Raw genomic sequence first — 22,664 nt, 5'->3', positions numbered from 1 at the left:
CAAAGAATCAAAAACATAAAGTGTTTGGTTTATATGTACGCAACACTTTGCACAAACGTTTGTCAATGTTTCATATATATATTTTTATGCTTCCAAAAAGGCGTTGATATAGTGGATATCGCGGTGCCATAATATTCTGCTATCCGATTAAAATACATTTTATTCAAATTGTTGTCAAGGTACAACAATTTGTATGAACCGTATTTTTCCTTGTAGACAGCGAGCTCGAGTATAGCACAATTATTATTTTTTTAACATAATTAAATAATTGCTTTGTAAACATAACACTGGTGACGGTGGTCTGTATGAAGACTGAGTAAATTATAACGCTTTATTATGTTATGTCATCTCACGCAGACTGCGCCTGATAATCTATAGGTAAATCGTATAGTATGATGAGCTTTCGGCAGCGAGCAGTGAAAAGCTTTGAAGTCCGACGATGTACGAAAATAATGTTGTGTCCATATAATATAATGTATCATAGTGCTCATTTGTAAGCGTATCTGGTGAAATTTTTGTTTCTGATGTTGCAAAATGTTTTCTTTCGTCCACCCCTTCGGATGGGACTGCGCCTGACAATCTATAGGTAAACCGTATATTATGATGAGCTTTCGGCAGCGAGCAGTGAAAATCTTTGAAGTCCGACGCTGTGCGAAAATAATGTTGTGTCCATAAATGTATCATAATAGTATAATTATTATAATCGTTTATAATATAGTTTATTTTATAAATAAGCATATATTATCTAGTGAAATCGTTGTTTCTGGTGTTTCGAAATGTTTTCTTCCGTCCGCCCCTTCGGATCGTAGTGCGGTTTACATAGCGGTACTATACTTCTATTTACTTACGATCGCACACTCTATAACGTGTACTCGCACGTAAACACATTCCTATCCTGACGTTGACGTTGCATTACTATTATACAACTACACTTGGGCCGTAATAACGACGAGAGAGGTCTGCGGAAGCTCTAGAGCTCTCTTGATTTTGAAGTTTCAGGAAAACTGTTTACGTATTATATACAGTATACACATATACGTTGAGATGGGAATATCAAAAAATAAACCATCCATAGTAACTTTATTTAAAAAGTTGCGCATACATATCGAGTTTGTTAATATTATGCAAACGCAGGCCGCAGCTTTCCGACGCAAATCACTATATTTTCAAAGTACCCATACAATCACAGGGATAGACAGTATTTCAAATATGTGTTAAATATGTTAAATGTGTTAAAAAGTACTAAAAATACACTTTCTTAATCAAATACCTATTGACGTCTATATTCAACTATTTTTTTTTACTATTTCGTGTCTGCAGTGTCCGCATGATGTGACATAGATATTTTTTCTTAGTACACGTAAAAATATAGACTTGTTAATTTGTCAAAAAATAATGCAATGTGCTCCTTGAGACGGTCTGTAACAATAGATTTTTATTTTTTTTCATTCTATATTTATATAATATAAAAACCTAACACGATTTTTTAAGAGGCTGTATATTGTATTTTGCCCATCCCAGATCCCTGTTAATATAATTATCGTTATTTTACTCGAAATCCTAGACTAAAAAAAAATCTTTATACGATTTCCACAACTTGCACTAACACCACCATTTCTTCTACTACCACCACAACCACAACCACCACCACCTCTACTACTACTACTACTTTTACTACTGCCACTGCTACCACTACTATTACCACTACCACTTCTACTGTATAACTATTACTATTGCTACATAGGTACCTATGTATTATTACTTACTACGCGACGACGACCCGGCGAGTCTCGGCGGCGCGGCGGCGGTGACGGCGGCGTCGTCGTCGTCGTCGTCGTCGTTAAGACTCGGGGTATGGCGCGAGCTCGCGGGTGGTCGGGGCGGCGGCGTGGTTGTTTTCTCGGACCCAGCCGGTTGGAATGGCCGGGAAAGCGCAAGCGTCGATCCACGCCCTTGCTCCGGTCCAGCAGCCGGCAAATCCCCGCCGACGACGCTGCAGTCGCGCGCGCGTCGCCAGTGCTGCGCACTCTTTCGTACCGTACACACACGCCGCGTACGACGCACGCCACCGGCGCGAAACGCCTTTTCAGCAGCGCGCGCGTTTTCGCACACGCCGCGTTTGTCCCCGCGAGACTCGAACCCGGACGATACGACCGACCGGATGAGGCAGGCTTCCTCCTCCGGGATCGTGATTCCAGTTCGCCGCCAGTGTATTTTTTCGAGAACCTCGTACTCGTAATACTATTGTAATATAGTATTGTTGTAGATTGCGATGTCGACGACGCGTTATTAGCGCGCCGACAGCGACAATCGCGAGGGAATCGACGCGAATCGAAAATATCGTAACGCCCGCCGACGACGACCCGAAAACAACGCCACAGCGGCCCTGAAAATCGCCGCCGCCCATGCCGTACCGGAGCGGCCGCCGCGACCAGGCGACGGCCCGCGACGTTTCGCCGGCGACGACGACGACGCCGACGCCGCACCCGTTCGTGCACATATGTTACAACCGCGGCCGTCCCGGAACCGACTTCCGCTCGTCGTACCGTCGTCATCACGTGAGTACCCACTCGGGCAGGACTCGGTAGGAGCGATAACACGCGGGCTATACCGCTCCGGCCGCGCCATATCGCGGCTTGGTGTGAGCATGGCCAATGTGACACATTTGGACGAGTTTGCGATAATTTCACCGATATTATTGATATTTGATTTTCTGTGTTATTTGTGGTAAAGTGCGACCAATGTTTCCAATGCCAAATGACCGACTAAAATGCATACAATGGCCGTTTTGGCTTTAATCGATAGAAGTATATAAATATAATATGAGTTGCTTACATATTATTATTATTAGGTTTTAATCAAAAAAAAGTTCAGTTGTTAAATTATTATAAAATATTTTTTTTTTGTATTTAAGTTGTTGGGTAGATAATAGATATGAATAATATTTACTATCCATAAGGTCGGCCAATGTGAAAATAAAATTAATACATTTTTTGGTTACACAAAATACAATTGTTTCATCAAGTATGAAAGATATATAAGAGTATAGTTAAGAAATTTAGTCATCGAAATTCCAAAACTTTAATACAAAACCCATTCAAGTTTTAATTTTTTCTTTTAAGTAAGCTATTTAGAAAATTAAATTTCCCAACAATTTTCTTTTTTGACATTGACCCTTATTGCACCAAGCCACAGATAATATATATTTACATAATGACTAGCGGACCGACCGTGCCAGTCTTATCCGAAACCGAGTGAGTCCGTCACGCCGCCGACCCGACCCCCGAGGCTTCGGTCTTCGTTCGTCTAAAGGTCTATGCAGCTGTAATATAGTAACCGATCTGTGCATTAACACGCGTGCACGCATACGTATATAAAAATTAGAATTTTCAATTAAATTCGTATTATACAGAGTCAGCCACGGGAAATGCATGGTTTTCAAATAAGAAATGTATTCGGTTTGAATTCACTTACTTTTTAGTTTTTACCAAAATGAATAGCTTATCATAATACGACAAAACCAATTATTTATCATGTTCGGAAAATGAGCGTCTTGGAGCTGATATTGGCTGTTCTAGGAAATTCTGCATATATGTTTTCGGGCGCTCCCTAAATCTAAAACTGCGTTATCCACTTATCCAGCATCGGATGCGGAACTTGGTTAGCTTGGTTGCAGTTTTCAACAACGTTGTTCAAATTCTATATACAAGATGCGAAACATTGTTGACGAGTGATTTTAGACATACCAATAAAATAAATCACACATCAGTAGTCCAGGGGATGGACAGTAATATGACCGGTTTTGAAATAACGTCTCACGGTGAACGTAATGTGTTCTATGTATCTCCCTCACCGTGCGATAACGGTTGATTTGTCATCGACAACCGAACACAACGGTGCACTTTAATCACTCACCGTCCCGACAACCAGTACCGGAGTAATGTTCAATTTAAAACCACGCGTGGGCTATAGGTACTATAACAATATACCCTGTGCACAATATTTGACGATTTACGCCTCACAACCTATTTTTTTGACATAATATTATATATATATACATTTATCGATAACGTATTATACAATAGTATCATAATAGTAGAAAAAGGGTGGTGCGCTCGCGAAATTCGACCAGCGTGCATCCCGTGCCTGTGCACAGCACAACAATAATGCAAATCATGACAGGGTTGCATTTTGCATTTTTACCGAAGCTATGCGATGCTAGTTGACGCTACTTTTATGGCATACCTATTATAACCGTTTCGTGTTTTTTTTCAATCAGAATAAAATGTTTTTAAGCTATGCACTTTTTAAAGAAATTTAGAATTGTTAAGGCATCTAGCGCTAAAATCCGCTATTTTTAAAATTGTATTATGAGATTTTTGAGATTTAAGAGTGACTTTGTAATGTGCTGACAAGATTTGTTCGCCTAATCGAACGTTATCGTAATTTTTCAAACGCGACGTAAAAATCGTGATCACGAATAGCGGCGGCAAATCCGATGAGATTAATTGTTTTTTCTGATTAAAGTACGCGTAGAACACTTGAGATCGTGCAGTCCTGCAACATTTTTTTAAAATTTAATCGAAAACATTTTTTGGTTAAAAACTTGTTTAAAACAAAAGAGTCTAGGGTTTTTTATAGGTACCTACATTGTTTTAAATTTTTTGGGCATAATAGCATTTTTTCGATTTTCGTATAAGGCATCACATTCGTAGCCCTAAAAATAATACATTATTACGAGAGTAGATACCCGTTATTTTCGACGGAGCGAATAAGCAGTAAAATCGCACGAACGGTTGTGTTTTATTGTCGAAGACCCGTCGATTTGACATGAGACTACGTTATACGCACCATTTTCCCGAAGTCTTATCTAATGTATAAAATTGAATGTTTCTTTGTTCATTCTCTAAAACACAAAAACTACTAGACCGTTTTAAATAAAAGTTATATCAATAGATTCCTCGAAACTCGTGGAGAGTTTTTAGCTACGTTTTCAACTTATATAGGTTACTATAGGGTATTTTCACGGATGCAGAAATTTGTTTCAGCTCACGAAAATCGAATGTAGTTTTGATTATTTACTCGGTTACCATACGTTACAGTCTTACAGATAGTGAAATGGTAATTTTTATTGGATATAAATTTCTGCATTTTATCGTTTAGATCTTGGACTATAAAGCTACCTATTCTATATAAATGTAAAATTGAGTAACTGCAGTTATTTTTTGATATTAGAAGCAAAGTGTATTGTCGAGGCACCTGGAGACTTATATAGAATCAAAAAATACTCGACTGATTTTTCCGATTCAAGGAATATTTGGATAAATTCATTGAACCAGTTATTTTAGGGTGACTTACCCGCTATTAACAATGTTCAAATCATTTATTCGTTTATTTCTGCTTGAAATTTGTTATAAATACCTAATAATGTATATATGTAAGAAAAAAAATGTACTTATTACTTATTAGTTATCAAACTAGTTTGGACGTGAACAAAAATAAAATTTACGTCTATATAACGCTACTACGCTGCTGTCCTGACACCAGTCCTTTGCGGTTATCGTTAATAACTGCACATAGGACGCTCTCTGTCAGTCTTCAACTCTCCCTATTAAAGTATAGGTGCAGTGCAAGTATACGGTACTAACTTCTAAGTCCATCGAAATAATGTTACACGTATAATATCTATTGACCAGCGTATTATTTATTGATTAATACACCACAATGTCACGTACTTGTCACACTTATTACACTAAATAATACCCACTACAAACAATATCCCTTGGTATAACGATGGTCTAAATCATCGTATCGTTGTATACATATTATATCATATAGGTAATTGTTATTATTACATGATCATTGTTTACCGATGATGAATAATACTGCAATAGTATATACGCATAATATTTGACCGTTTTTCTTTGTTTTCACTTTTCAGATGACTATGGCGTCGTCAGAGGTCTAACAAGGAGTATGGGAAGAGAGGCATGGGCCTACGGCTGGACCAGAGACTATTTAGCAAAGTCACGGTAGTCTTCGCAGCTCTCGTTCTCTCGCTGTTCAACAGGGTCCTAGTCTCAAGTGAGTGGCCGGACTGCGCATTTGGGGCATTCGATTTTTGTCGCTGAAAGTTTAAACACGACAGCGTTCACATAATACAATAAATATATATATATATCATATACTATTAGGCGACTTTATATACCTACACACCACGCGTCTTACATAAACACATCTCCAGCGGCGTGTTCGTCCTATATCTACTCGCGGAGCTCGCCATGAATTAATAATCATTCGGCGGTGCGGTCTATTACTATATACATGTGCACGCGATATCAAAGAAACTACGGCGAATAGAGTATATTATACCGTCGTCAATTTCGGGTACCTACATATAATCGTATTAGAAACAATAATACATAATAGATGCTGGAGTTTCGGCTTACACCGTATTCGGTGTGCAGTATAGATAATCGAGTAATATACGGCGCGTCGGACTTTCGCTCGTTAAAACCTATTTCGATTAAATCAATGCGACTCCGTATATTATGTGTGTACGATTATATTGGACATTTTACGGATAATGACCATGATTCATTACGTTTTGTTCAAGCGCCTTTCACTGTGCGCGTTTGTCACACCGGAATCGTAATTATTACGACGTTACACCTGCAACAGACATCGCAGAGTTCAATTTACGAAAAAAAATTTTAAAAAAAATTTACGGGCACATATTATTCTACAATACGCAATATTTAAATAACATTTCTAATCGAGATCGGTTTAATTGATGGCTGTTAAAAAATGTATATCGATAAGAAATATATACCCGAGGTTTCTTATTTGTAGAAATAATTCTTATAACACACTCGTACCTAAATATTATAATATTATGACCATGTTGAACTCACAGTACTACCTAATATAAACAAGTCTTAAATAACACATTAATAACTTCATACACTATAATGTGTGCATGGAAAATATAACGTAGTTAGACATTAATATGGCACGTGTTTCGTGCACATTATTTATGTTTTCACTAGTGTCTTGCCTAAGTACATCCCTCTCGTTAATAAACTGCAAATGATAAATTCGATCGTTCCTATATATTATAATGTAAGACTCAGCTAAACCTATTTATGCGCACCCGTTTCAAAATACCAACTTCGTTTGATTTACGATTATATCAGTACCTAGGTACTTAAAAATGCTTATTGATTTGAAATATTACCTATTCAAATAACAGTCCGCTAAGAATATATTTTTAGTAAGGAGAGCACTATTATAATAGTAGCTTCATCAAGCTGTCTATCGGAAAACGTTTTCGTATGACGACACATTATTTTGATTCTTTATTTTAAACTTATCAATATAGCGAACTAAATAGTAAATAGTGACTCTATGATCTATTATTTTTTGGAAGCTTTTTTAAATTAATTGCGAGTAAATTTTTTTTATTCATTTGTAGCTGCAGTATCGATAATGTGATTATTTAAATTATTTTAAACATAAATAATACGGAATGAAAACTACTTTAAAATTATTCGATAAAACGCAGATGAAATTACCTCAGTTATATTTACATAAATATTTCAAACAACTTTAACAATTAATGTTATGTGTACAAAACAAATTAAAAGTTCATTTTGGTAGTAAAAATTAAAATAGTAGCTTAGTAGTTTTCGATTCAGAAAATGCGAAACAGAGAATCAATTCAATAAACATAATTTTCTTCAGAAAAACCCGAAAACCATATCTTATATTATAGAAGTCTGCCAAAAAAAAAAAAAATAAAAATAAATAGTAAATAAATAAATAGAAAACCCTCGTGACATGAGAAATATACTGGTGAAAACCACCGTTGTCCATGTCGAAATTAAAAACACGTCACGATCAACAAACTGTATGTTCAGGACGTGACGGTTGATTATTATTTGGTGGTGAACCGAAGGTCCCGAGGAAATGTAATTTTTTTCGACCACTCAAAACATAATTCATTTCCTACATAATATATATGATTTGGTATTTTTCCTACCTGTATTAAATATGACATCATTTTTTTTTCCAATTAAATTTGATATGAATATCGAGGAAGCCAAAAATAGTAGTAATACACATAAAAATAATTTAGTGTGTATTCGTAATGAATTAATATTGCAGTATTATTGTGACATTTTTTTTCTTCTAAAATAATTCATTTTAAATTCTCAACAAAACGATAAAGACATTGGTCGTAAAATTGATTATATTTTTCTTCTATTATTCAGTTATAGTGTACATTAATTTTAAGTAAAATATCAGAATCGTTTTTGAATCCAATTATTTATCGTTTTTTTTAAACCAAAAGTCATGAACTCATAATACAATTTCGGTTAGTGATTGGTCGGTACGAGCAGTATCTGTAATATCATGTCCATAATTATTATTTTTAATTAAAAGTAGTTAGAAAAATGTTATTACTTTATTACTATTAAACAAATCAATAATCCAATTAAATATTTGGTATTAAATAAATATTCTTTCTTAAATAAATAAAACAGATAGTCAATAAAATAAATTAATAACTTGCTTTAATACACGTTCATTAAAATTGAAAACAAAATAATATTAAAGGTTTTGATAGTTTTATGAATAAAAAAGAAAATATCTGTTATACAATGGTCTAGTACATTATGTATTTATGTTTTAATATGAAAACTATTATTTCTTATGATTTTTTTCATATAAAAGAAAAAAGCTCCTTTACCTATCTCCATTGTGATCATTTGTATACAATTTGACGTTAAGCAATATTATGTTAAAACATAAACTACCTAAACGCTTCATCAATATTTTACATACAGACTATGACATTATTATTACATGCAAAAATGTTGGTCATTATAAGTATATGTTTTAATAATAGTATTCACAATATTTTACATCCTATCTTGGATACTTTAGATCCAAGGATCCTCATTTTCCATTATTTTATCGTACACGGGTTGAAGGGGAAGATGAGTAGTTTTTTTCATAAAACCTTTCGGCGAACAATGAAAACCCCTTTTAACAAAAGCTGTTTCCCGTCAATGATATCATTCTCATGAAATTTTTTTTTGTTTTAAACGCGTTTTATTTTTCACGCCTGAAACCATTAGTAACTATATTCTTTTCCCGAGGGTTGGGTCAAAAGTTCGCCTTTTTACATTTTGGATCATTTAGTCTTATCAAATTACTTAAGACATTAAAAATTAGTATATAATATATTATGTAGCAAATTTGATAGTTAAACGTTAGACAATAATTTAAAAATCAATTTTATATTTAAACTTTTTCAAAAGTTGTCAACTAAAATTATAAAAAAAAAATTATTTTTAATTTACCTTTTATGTTTATTATTGCAGTCTTATAAGATTACAATAATATATAATAATGAATTCTGAATTACCTGTATACCTAATATGATATAATATCTGCAGTTTGACCTTTTTAAAGTTACGTCTATAAAATACAAAATGTATGACTCCGTTTGATACAATATATAAATATAAATAATAATAATAATAATAATTCTAATAATTGTTTGTATTAGGTATATAATATTATTAAGCATAAACCTACACGATTTATTTTAAAAATGAAGTTTTTAGGAAAATCGGAAGTTGATTGTTTCTCGACGATAAATATTAAGTATTAATTTATAATAATTTTTTAACTAACGTTTTTTCTCGTGAACCTGAACGATTTTAATAAATTAATCGAAGCAAAATAATTCTAAATTGTTTTACAAAAAGTATATACACAAACTTTGAATGCGGGTTTCATTTACGTATAATACTAAGTATTGAATTATATAAACGAATTTTAATTATACTAAATTAATTAAAATAAAATGGTCAAAGTTCAAATAATTACGTTTCAAACGATCAAATTAAATGGAAAATAAACTTTTATTACCTTCTAACAGTAGGTAATAATATTTAATATTTCTTACCTCAGACTTTTAATTTCGTAACAAAACAATCGTTTAAAAAAGAATTTTTTTTTTCGTTACCTAATAGATTAACAATTAAAAATAATTTTATGATTTCCAAACAATATTTAAATTAAGCCTAGTTATTATAATATTAGATAAAATATATTATGATATCTCAAATTAAGCTAAACTAAGTTAAATCGAAAAAAAATGAGAAATAGGTACAATTGATAAAGTAAGACGTATAATAATATACATTTAATTTTAAATTTGCCACTAATACACACACATTGATAGCTACTACTGCAGTGTTGTAAAATAGTTCTAATAAAAATACCTACAGTTTCATAATATGTAGACATATATAAGTACCTAATATTCGATTGTTTGGGATACAACTTGATAATTATAAATTAGAGTTATTAATCTATAAAACTAATTACTAGCAAACTATATAGATCAATATGTTCAGTAATGTATTGTTTAATAAGCTTACTAGAAAATCAAGCAAATCACCGATTTGACTTTATATTAAAAGTAAAAATCAAAAAACAGACGTTTTAAATGTATGTTATTGATTTTAACTTTTTATATTTTATAGCAGTCATATTTTGTAGTCGAAACACAAACTTTGATTTTCGACGGTAGTTTCTTCAGTCGGTATTGATCCAACATTTGGCTGTCCCGTGGGCCGGGTGAATATTATAAGGCGTAGTACACAACTGTGATTTCTAAATTCTATTTTACACAATAACAGCCATAACACTTCAATAAAATTAATTTGACTTTTCATAATCATTTGTAAACATTACGGAGTCGTTCAAATTTAACAATATTATTAGTACGTACATTGTCAAAATTAGCCGAATCCGTTTTCCATTATTACATCATAAAAAAACTCAATAAAATATAATTGCGTTTAATACAACTTTTTCATATTTCAACGGATGTTTTAGCGTTTATCTATCAAGACTGCACGAAATTATATGCCCACGCACAACGGCGGAACATCACAAATCATAACAGATTTTAATTTCCTTTAAGAACGATGATAAAAATATAAAACTATAAATAACTCATAATTATCAACGAATCACACCTTTTGAAAACATTTTATACATTTAATAAATAATCTTAAAAGAATTGCAAAAAATAAATAATCGCAATCCACTTCAAACCGACTCTACCAATATATAGGTAGTCCTCAGCGCTATTATAGTTTTCGTAATTTTTTTTTACTCGAAGGAGCTCATCTTTAATCTTTTGGGTCATGAAAAGCTTAAAAGGTTTTTACTCTGATGAACGCCGATAATTTGTTCGTCTTTTGTAAAAAGCTTTTCTTTTAATTTTTTTTGAATAATATTTGGATCGTAAAATATTACTCCATCTCATTTTGTTTGTGTTGCAGATATATATTTTTTCTCTTTTTAAATATTTACAGTAGTTTGCACATTACAACGACTAGAGAAATAGTATACAATGTTTAGTATCTAACTGTATTACGTCAAAGATGATATCAATATTTTATAAGGCAAAACAATATAAATATTTTAATATTTACTATTTAATACTTCTCTATTATTTAAATAAAACTTTATTATATACAGCAAAATAGAGATGAAAATAATTTTTTACTTACCGCTTATTATAGCTACCGGGTCGACGTTCAACGATGCTGTACACATCACGGCCATCGTGGGCGAATCAGTCGTGTTCAACTGCCAAGTGGAGTTCCCAGCCGAACACCCCGTGCCTTACGTTTTACAGTGGGAGAAAAAAGTAAGCAAATAATATTAGCAAAGGTGCACTTTGAGGGGGGCTTGGATGTGCTTAACACCCCTAATTTTGAATTTAGCACCACCAAATTTATTCATGTTAATTTACATTTTAAGCTGATTTCCATAGCCATAAAATAACATGTAAAAAAAAAATAGAAGGGCTTTAGCACCCTCAGATTTTTCATTGAGATTCCGCTCCTGAATATTAGTATGGGATACAGAATTTATTTTGAAAAACGTATATTATAATAGGATACGTTTTTTTGAAAAATGTATTACCTATTTATCTTCAATTGCATAGTATAATAGGTAGGTAGTTGATATTACACAATATACAGATTTTATTACGGCATACCAGTTCGTTTGAACATAGGGTAATTTGAAGCATAACCGGGTATGTGACAAAAACATAACACACGTGATAATATGTTATAGGGTCTCGACATACCGATATTCATTTGGTATGACAACTATCCCACACACAGCGGTTCGGGATACGAAGGCCGAGTGGCTAGAGTCTCCCAGGACTCGCCATACGGTCTCGCTTCGCTCAACTTGACCAATATACAAGAGTCGGACCAAGGTTGGTACGCCTGCAAAGTGGTGTTTCTCAACCGGTCACCAACCAATAAAAACGGCACGTGGTTTCATCTAGACGTCCACGGTTAGTAACTGCAGTCCATCATTTTAATTGACCATTCTTTATCTTGTGCTCACAAGAACTAAGTCATGTCATATAGTACACAATATAATAGTAACTATGGATAAATTAATCGGTAACTGTTTGCGTTCCACTATATTTAGCTCCTCCGAAATTCGTCACCATCCCCGGTGAAGTACAATACATAAATGTCGGAGATTCCATTATTCTAAACTGTCAGGCTGTGGGGACACCTACGCCCGAAATCGTGTGGTTCAAAGACGCCACAGACGTGCAGCCGACGACCACTGTAGGCATATTCAATGATGGCACTGAACTGAGGATATCTAACATCCGAACTGAGGACATCGGGGATTACACGTGCATCGCCAGAAATGGCGAAGGACAAATTAGCCACACGGCTAGGGTTTTGATAGCGGGAGGAGCTGTAATCATGTCACCGCCAACAAACCAGACGAAACTGGAAGGCGAAAAAGTCGAATTCACGTGCGGTGCCAAAGCCATGCCCGGTAATGTCACTGTCCGGTGGTCTCGTGACGGAGCTTTTGTGAAGTCGATTGCATCGCTGGAAACCAGAGTGACCATCAAAAAAGATGGTTCTATGGTTATAAATCCCGTCAGCGCTGATGACTCGGGCCAATATCTCTGCGAAGTCAGCAACGGCATTGGCGACCCACAATCCGCCTCTGCCTATTTAAACGTCGAATGTGAGTATAAATCTAATCATAAGTCAACAAAATATTGACCATTAATATGTTTGTATTCAGATCCAGCCAAAGTTACATTCACGCCGACCGTACAGTATTTACCGTTCAGATTAGCTGGCGTTGTTCAATGTTACATTAAAGCCAACCCGCCTTTGCAATACGTCACATGGACCAAAGACAAACGTTTACTCGAGCCTTATCAGCAGAAAGATATCGTTATCATGAACAACGGTTCGCTGTTATTTACCAGGGTAAATAATTTCAAAAACAAAAAATCCGTGCCGAAAACGTGCTAATCGATTGCGTGTTTCGTTGTTTTTTTTTTTGTTTCAAATCGCTTAGGTCAATCAAAACCACCAGGGAAGATACACGTGTACACCCTACAACGCACAGGGTACTCAAGGATCATCCGGGCAAATGGAAGTGTTGGTGAGGAAACCTCCAACATTCACCGTTGAACCAGAGAACATGTACCAGCGCAAAATCAGCGAATCGGTAGAGATGCATTGCGACGCACAAGAGGCCGAAGGCACCCAAAAGCCCAAGATTCAATGGCAAAGAGTAAGCTATTCGATTACGGTAGTACAATAGGTATTTGAACTGAACATAATTGTTGTGTGATTGATAAAACAGAGAGATGGGGCTCCGTTGCCCAAAGGTCGTCACAGCATACACGGTGGTAATATCACAATAGAAAACCTCAGAAAAACCGATTTTGGATATTATCACTGTGTCGCGAGTAACGAAGTGGCCACAATAGTTACAACCACTCATTTGGTCGTCGAGGGCACTCAGCCACATGCCCCTTACAACGTTTCGGCAAACGCTTCCGAGACGACCGTTACACTTCAGTGGCTACCCGGTTACAGCGGCGGTCCCGATTACAAACAAGACTATACGATTTGGTAAACTTCGACACGCCGCAGTCCATTCAAAATGGCCTCACTATAACAGAGGGCAATGATTTTTCGTTTAGGTACAAGGAACCAGGGATGGCGGACTGGTCTACAATACCTGTCACTCCGTCGGGGAGCACGCAAGTCACCATAAACAGACTAACTCCGGACACGACGTACGAGTTTCAAGTGGTAGGGAAGAACGCGTTGGGCGACGGAATGCTTAGCAAAGTTATTTCGATCAAGACACTGGGTGAGTAAATGAAATGTGCATCAGAACGTAGTTATAATAATCCAGTGTTTTTCTTTTCTTTTTTTTTTTTTTATTTAAAAAAAGTATTCTTGTGTTTTTTTTTTTTTTTTTAAAAAAAACGACTGACGGGGGTTGGCTACACAGTGTCAGTTGTATAAAGGGGCCGCACTGTACATTTAGTCGCTTTAGACGCTTATTGGAATATGGAAAAATCAATGTAATTGTATAATAAATATTAATTATTAATATAATAATTCATAATGAATGTGGCCGTTAACGTCACACTCGATGTAAACTAGGTATTTTGAATAATTTAATCACTACTGTGGTAGATCAAGGTCAGCTTTTCTGATGTCTTCTGCTAAAGTTATATGTTGATTTATCAACGCGGCCTTGAACTTCCGCAGAATTTATGATTTAAACTACTTATATGCACACAATTTGAAATAACTTACATTTTATTGTAGATAACGTGTATTGTATTATATAATGATATATGTCGGATGCTTACAAATCAAATTAAAAATTTATCGCCTGTGTAAAGTGACCAATAGGTCGAAACTATTTTGATATCAATATTAACTGAATACTTACCTCGTTTTGTGATTTATAATTTTACTCACTTCGTTGCTCAACTGGTCGCCGCTTGTGCGACGGTGTCGAAGCTTTCCGTTTCTTATTGTAAGCGTCCGAGAGATTTTTTTCTATAAATACCCTTGTTGTATACCATAAGTTTGGTCTGTTGTGCTTATTCTATTCTCTGTTGGGTGGCAGCAGCCGTACCATTAACCGTGGCCAAAAAAACAAGTCCCGCGCCACCGGTCACCGAGTTACCTCCTCCCCCAAGCGACGGTAAGCACAAACAATATAATGTACATATTTTTCATTTAGTGTAATATACAAATAATATATATATTATATAGATAATGCATGACAACTATTTACTTACTATTATGATGTTTTCGTACTGTACATAGCACATTTATTTACCGCATGATAGCGTTGGTGTCACAACTATACGTTTCGTTAAGAAATTAAAATAACATTGTTTTTTTTTTTTTTCATCATTTTTAGAAAGCCTTTTTTCAACATATTATTTATTTCAGGATAACCCATATGATTTTACCCATACAATTATAATTTAATTTTGTTTTGTTTTGCATGTGTTTATTTTTATTTTATTTTATTCCACGTTTTGCAGACGTTGTCGACTATAGCGACCTCATTTTACCCACTGAATCTTCTGGTGCTACATTGTACCCACCGGTATTCAGACCAAAAGGTATAAAAAAAATCATCGGCTTAATTATTATTATTGTTTATCACCTTGCTCATCATCCGTACAACTTAGTTTTTATCATCAACCATTCGTTCGGTAGAACGAAGAGCACATGCTTTTGTGTGACTGCTCCGTTTGCCAGTTGTTGTCGTGTGCTTAATAATTATAATTATTATTATTCTTATTCGACTTTGCTTTGTGCAGGACCAAAACCCGGACCACCGAGAAATGTATCCATCGCCGAAGTCAAAAATGGCTTCGTCATATCTTGGCAAGCTCCATTAGAAAGAGCTCATTTAGTCCGTTACTACGTCATCAACTATAAGACAGATGGGATTTGGAGAACTTTGAACAAAGCACAAATCAGGGCAGAGGACACACGTTATCTGGGTACATATTATAATATAAACAATAGACGCGTTTTTATATTCATAAAAATACGAAATTTAAAGTTTAAACGCGACACAAAATATTATAAACAATATGACCCCACAATTTTATTGTTATGAGCGGTGCAGTCGCAACATAATCGCTGAGAGTTTTAAAAGAAACCAATATAAAAAATCTATAGGTTACCGTTTTGTTATTTTTGTGATGGATTATCACACATTAAAAATTTGAACATCCTACTCATGCAGATAATTCTTTAATAATGCTTGTTTAATTTTCCAAACTTTACCTAAACCGTTTACATATTATCTAAGCATACTATTATATCAGTACAAAATTATGCCTAGTACGTACGCCAAGTAATATTGATTATTATTACCTCTGTATGTCTTAACAATATTTCATTAGTATTTCTTTCAAAATGTGTGAAAACAAATAATATCGAAATCCCAGTTCATCCGAGTCGCGTATAATGAACCAGAACCATTTCTCCGTGGAAAATATTCGAATATCAAAATAATTAAGTTTTTTTTTTTCTAAATTTTCTTTTCAGTAAAAAGTCTGGTGGGAGGTCGTACCTATTATTTCCGAGTGGTCGCGTACTCTTTGAAGAGTTTCGAAAACAGCGAAGAAATCAAATTCCCCGTACCGGCCAGGGTGAAACATAAGGCCATCACAGCGGGCGTCGTTGGCGGGCTGTTGTTCTTCATCGTCGCCATAATATTGTCCGTGTGCGCGGTGAAGATTTGCAACAAGAGGAAACGGAGAAAACACGAAAAAGGTGAGCTCAGGACGAAAGAAAATTGACACGAAAATAATGAATACAATTTGACGATATTCGCACGGGTCGCGCCTATCCGTTTCGAACGTCATCGACACAGAAAAATATATAAAATTTACCGACACGGACGTTGCGTTTTCTCTGATTTCAGCTTACAACATGGTCGCGTGTAGAATTACGGACGCCAGAAATGGTGGCCAAATACCGGGGACTAGTCAAGTGCCTTTAAAAAAGTGAGTTCCGTCGCATATAACCGGCGTAAATATTGTTATATCTCAACATTGACGTGTAAACTAAATACCTAAATAATTGTTTAGAACTAATGTGTTATAATTCGAGGAATGTTTATTGGAATATTATGTTATGAGGAATTATTGTGATAGGCGTGCAGTTATGTATATGATGCCTACATGGATACTATTTTTTGTCTATATATAGGCTCGCGGACGCTCGTACTTACCGAGACTATAGACTCGAATTGTCCTAGCCGATAGCGAAATCCGTAAGCGAAGCATTTATAATATGTATAATCTAATAATTATATATATATATCAAACAAAAACAGTACCTATTTATTTATACCTACAATGCGCTTCACTATCGCAACCGCTTATTTCGTTTGCGATTTTCGACAAATCACAATATTATAATATAATATTTTATAATAATGATGATGATAATATTATAATAATAATAATGCACCGAACGCACCATATATATTATACAAATCGGGACGTGTGTGGCGTTTAATATTGATTGAATCCCATAAATACTTTTGGGTTGTCCGAATAAATTGAGTCCAACAAATATTTTTTGGTTGTTTGAGTTGAGTCCCTTCAGCCTATTGCCGTTATTCGGGAGACACTACGCGTGGAGGTTGGCTCCTATAAAATTTGTATGCTTGATTACACTGTTTGTAAACGCCCAAAAAAATCATAGATTTCCTTTTAACATGGTTACTAATTTTTTGTCTAATTAGTAAACACTTTTTCATCACACTTTTCATGATTGTATTTACTGGAATTTCCTTAAATAACATTGTTAAAGGATAATTAAGACACTTACAAGAGTTTTTTCAACAAGTCCACTGTTGAACCTTATAACTGTCAGTTGTCTTTCAGGTTTCAACATTAGGTATCTGAAATCGAATCTTAAATTCATAATAAGAAAATTGTTTTTCAATTTTCACTCAACATACACTCCATAATTTCGCACTCGTAATACATTTTGTGTTCACCAAGTATTGGCACAACTGTCGTAATTTTGAACGATATACCTAACTTATTGGTGTGTATTTGCACACCGTGCGATTTTCCAAAGTTTATGTAATACGTTAAGATATTAAAATAGACTCAATTCAATGTTATCCAATATAACAAACGACCGCGAGTTAATAACCAATTATCGTCTAAAATTCGATTTGGGAGGAAAATATTAGTATCGTATAACATGAGTTATAATCACATCATAACACGTTTAAATATACGGCTTAAAATTAATATAATATTTCCAGGCTCGTCTCAAGGGTAGGTGACATAGGCCCGCGCCTAGAGCATCACTTCAGTATGGGGGTGGCATTTTCAAAACATGGATAGTATTTTTAGGGGGCAAAATCAAATTTTGTGTGCACTATTTCGCTTGAGCCGACCCTGAATTTTTCATCGGGTCGAGACATTTAACACTATAATATAATATATTATTGGATGTTTACAATATAATATTATATTGCATGTGTCTCGACGTAAAACGAAAACAAATTACATAATTTTATTCGTGCTAAAAACGGGAAGAGCTTGCAGATAATAATTACACGCGCAAAAAATAATACGACACGAAGCGAACCATTTTTTTGTCCAAATCTCACTTGTCGATAATACATAATATTATCATGTTTACAATATTAACACACGGGTTACATTTATTTACTTATTTATATTTTGTTTATGTGCTTTCGTTCAGGATAACAGGTGAAGAGCTAGCAAGCTGTTGAGCCGCACAAATTCAAAATAATATTGGTACATCACAGTATGCGTGTGTTTGTTTGCTTGCACTTTATTAATCAATAACATAATTTTTTTTTTTTATATTATTATTTGGTTTTCATAAGTTTTAGATATTAGTCGTACTATTGTAGATTGTATAAACATGTATATACACTGTTCAGCGAGAGAACGCGACGCGCACCGATCAAAACTTGTACCCTCCGCAACACCCTGCTATAGAGTGTGGGGGGGGGGGGGTGCGCAGGACCGGAGGTTTCTCTCGCTGAACAGAGTATAATACTCTTACTGTATAGGTACCTAGGCGTCTTGTATTATTTAGAACAATATAGATAATAGATACACCTAGACGAAAATTGAACCGATGCATTTTCAATAAAAATAGGTGTATTTTATTTCACATAAACTGGAATAAAATTGTTTGTATATAAACACGTCGTAAATATAGTACCACAGGTATTTTTTATTTTTCTCTGTATAGGTACGTACCAACCACATTTAAATCAATCGTGTTACGCTCAAAACCGATATTCGATTACAATTCCTATATCATCATAATATGATATAGTCACTTACGACTTATTTTACACCATACGAATCCGTTGAACATTATTTAAGTTATTTAACTACTCTTTGGAGGGTCTACGGTTATAGCTAGTATTGATTCGTTTACAATCATCAACCCATCAAATTAGTTTAATCGCATGTTAGATATAACATAGGTACATACCGTACGTATGCAATAGGTAGTACTTGAGGATCATGGGGTTATGGCAAAGTTTGGACGTGTTTGACCTAACCTAATAAACTTGTTAGATACTAAAATGCATCAACTCAAACATGTCTGTGAACTTGTAGCGGAGCACGTGTGTGTATGTAACAGATATCGTTCATAAGTATATCTAACAGTTTTGCTGGTGCTTTGTTCGACATTGATGGAAAAACAATTTTGTGTCGATGGACCCTTTCGTTAAAGATGCATCGAGTATATCTGAAAACACTACACTAAGACCACGGCAACAGCCATAATTTTAAAAATGTCCGACGATGTGATTTTGATTTGTTGAGACTTTTTTTATTAATTTTTTCCAATAAAATTCGAGACCTTAGTTTATTTGACACAAATCTAAATACACATTGTTTGGTATACTTTTGTATAAGATTTTTAAAAATTTGGCTGCTGGCACGAACTTGGCGGCGTTTTTAGATAATTGCTTACGTATGTGTCTTCGACGAAAGTTCAATAAACTAAAATTCTTCCCCAACAATATACAACTGCAAAATACCAACAAATTTGTTGGCTATGCTTAAATGTGCGCCACTATGTTCACAGACATAATTCGAATGTATAATATTATATTACGTTTAATTCGTTGATAAGGTACCGAATAGGTATAACATATTAGTTGTAGATATTCACCACCCATAGAGTGTCTTTTGACAAGACGTACCTAGGTACCGAAGCAGTCTATTCGGTTATGATTGCATTTTTTTTTTTCTCAATCAGTAGATATATTATCTAACAATAATTAGATTGACGTTTTGCAATTTCACATATAGGTAAAATGGATTTTTCTTTTTTGCGTTCGTACATTTGATCCGTTTCTAATCTGTCAACACCGTTTGATGAGCATGTTTTTTTCCGCATAATATTAATAATATTTTCAATACGCGTATGTTGTATTATAATATTGTAAATCGCTGCAGACTTTAAAATGCATTTCGAGTGTGTACATATTATTGTTATTATCATTAAGTTTATTGGCTTCGTACTTCACGTGTCGAATATAATATGTTATTACTATTACAGTAATATATCATATTGTAATAATAATAACAAACGATATACTTAAATGACAGATCACTATAAGCCCGCGTTTGTCTTTCTAGATCTAGATCAACCCGAATATCAAGTCTGAGCAGCGGATGCAACGTCGTTCTGAACATGGTGGCGCGGCCGTCCCGTTCGAGTTCGTTCCTGGACCGCGGTGGCCAAGACTGCGTGGACGGTCTGCCGGATGGGCAACGCCCACGCCGCCGCCTCGGCCGCATCTCCCGGTCGGCCGACGGCCGGTTCGTGTTGACCGGCGACTCTGGGCCGTCCAGCCGACGGGGCAGCGGGTGTTCGTCGTCAGGCAGCAGTGACGACGGCGGGTTCCTGTCCCATCCGAGTTTCTCCAACCGGACGTGGAGCCGACAGCCGCTACTGACGGTCAGCGGCAGCAGTGGCGGCGGCGGCGGCGGTGGCCCGAGGTGGACAGAGGACACGGTCGTCGACGACCGCCGCCGGCCGATCGTGGCCGTGGCCACGGTGTGCGACCCGCGGACGCCGTACGGTTTCGACCGTTCAACGGCGCCCGCGGGTCCCGGTGCCGCCGACGACCGGACGACGCTGCGGAGCGTGCACGAGCGGTACAGCCAACAGCTGCCGTCGCTGAGGGCGATACACGAAGAGAACCACCGGACGCTGATGCGCCGGCTGCAGCCAGCCAGTCCCAGGTACAACCCGAACCCGGGCCGGTACCGGTCCAGGCACATGCGGTACGCCCGGAGCGCCCCGGAACTCACGTCCGACGGCACCGCACCCGTCAACAACACCGTCAGTGAACGGTCGCCCGAGAGCCGTTCCAGTTCCAGCGGGTTTGGTTCCAAGAATACTACATCCAGCGTGCAGCACCAAAACGCCGGGGCGGCTAGCGTGCTGGACGACTGGTGTGGGGGCCGGGTCGGGCCACTGCCGCCGTACAAACACCCGCCGCCGCCGCCACCGCCGCCGCCCCACCCGTCGTCGCTGTTCTACGCCGACGGACGGTGGTTGGACTTCGGCGCGCCGCATGTCCGGCTGCCGTCGTCGCCGCCACTGCCACCGCTGCTGTTCGGCAGCGCCGACAGCTGTGGGAGCAGCACGGCCGCCAGCGACAAGCCGCCACTGAGCGTCGACGACCAGTACGAGTTCGACCCGGTGTTCCCGCTGACGCCGACGCCCACCGAGCTGCTCCAGCAGACAGCGCTGTTCGGGCCTACCGTCGCGTGCACGCCGTCCCCGTCCCGGTCCCGGACGCCCACGCAGCTCAAGAAGGCCAAGTACGACAGCGTCGAGGCACGGCTCCGGGCCATGAAGGAGGAGTTCCACGCGTACAAGCGCCGTCAGGCCCAGATGGCCGGCGCGATGAGGCATCAGCACCACTCCGTCGGATACGTCGAGAGCGCGTGTTGACAACGGCCTACTCTTGCCCTCCCTCCCCATCACCGGCTACTCGCCCGCCGGAACGACGTTTCGCGCGCAATAAACCAAAAAAATAAAGCTCAAAGACAAAAAAAAAATCTTAATAATAAATTTCGCGCGCGATCACAGAACAATGATATTAATAACTAATATAATATATTATTATGATTAATAATATGATGTGCATAGATTTAAACGTTACCGTAATTATTTGTTGTTAAAAAAAAAAAAAAAATGTTTTAAACTCAGTGCGACGTAGGTACCTACACGTGTCGACTGTTGTTGGTAGGGCTGACCTGCGACGCGCGTCACGTGGTTCTATAATATTATACTATTTAATTATTGTGTATTTAATAATATTGCGTTTCATATAATATATTAATTACTATAGTCGTATTTCTAAAATTTAAAAATATATTGTATATATAAAAAAGAAAAAACTCGACAAAGTAATGGCATGGTAGTGTGTAGTAGTGTCGGAGAGGCATAAATTAAAATATGATTGAAATTTCATGTTGATTTATTATCGTTTTATTTAGTTGTTTGTTTTCATTTTTTTTTTTTTTTTTTTAATATCCAGAACTGAGGATAACAAATTACATTCTCAACGTTTTCAGTTCATACAAAATTCACTTGCTCAAATTGTACGAGACTGTCCAGTCTGAGGATATATTTTATTTTAACGTTTTCGTTTTCGTTTAAGATTTATGCCTCGTTTCGAAACTGTTAAGG

The 22,664-nt window shown here is 36.4% G+C and overlaps 1 protein-coding gene across 12 annotated transcripts in view; it reads left to right on the top strand.

Annotated features, from left to right (window-relative positions):
• The window catches only part of LOC100169308 (protein turtle), a 115,985-nt gene extending 93,484 nt beyond the window's left edge, over positions 1–22,501 (top strand). For 2 of the 12 annotated variants that reach the window (XM_008191190.3, XM_008191193.3), the window contains 14 exons: positions 5,942–6,084; positions 11,613–11,740; positions 12,175–12,403; positions 12,544–13,107; positions 13,168–13,358; positions 13,450–13,668; positions 13,741–14,012; positions 14,084–14,256; positions 15,031–15,108; positions 15,458–15,538; positions 15,740–15,925; positions 16,479–16,706; positions 16,858–16,939; positions 20,597–22,501. In XM_008191190.3, coding sequence (XP_008189412.1) covers positions 5,991–6,084; positions 11,613–11,740; positions 12,175–12,403; positions 12,544–13,107; positions 13,168–13,358; positions 13,450–13,668; positions 13,741–14,012; positions 14,084–14,256; positions 15,031–15,108; positions 15,458–15,538; positions 15,740–15,925; positions 16,479–16,706; positions 16,858–16,939; positions 20,597–21,923 — 3,852 coding nt within the window. In that variant the 5' untranslated portion in view covers positions 5,942–5,990 and the 3' untranslated portion in view covers positions 21,924–22,501. Of the gene's footprint in view, positions 1–1,919; positions 2,559–5,941; positions 6,085–11,612; positions 11,741–12,174; positions 12,404–12,543; positions 13,108–13,167; positions 13,359–13,449; positions 13,669–13,740; positions 14,013–14,083; positions 14,257–15,030; positions 15,109–15,457; positions 15,539–15,739; positions 15,926–16,478; positions 16,707–16,857; positions 16,940–17,144; positions 17,209–18,665; positions 18,722–20,596 lie in introns of those variants that run through there. The other 10 variants (XR_003838942.1, XM_016809453.2, XM_008191216.3 and 7 more) reach the window with 10 other exon arrangements.
• Positions 22,502–22,664: the final 163 nt, after the last annotated feature.

This window comes from Acyrthosiphon pisum, chromosome A1, assembly GCF_005508785.2.
Source record: "Acyrthosiphon pisum isolate AL4f chromosome A1, pea_aphid_22Mar2018_4r6ur, whole genome shotgun sequence".
NCBI lineage: Eukaryota > Metazoa > Arthropoda > Insecta > Hemiptera > Aphididae > Acyrthosiphon > Acyrthosiphon pisum.
The sequence above is the reverse complement of the archived record's forward strand: the minus strand, read 5'-3'. Positions and strand labels throughout refer to the sequence as shown.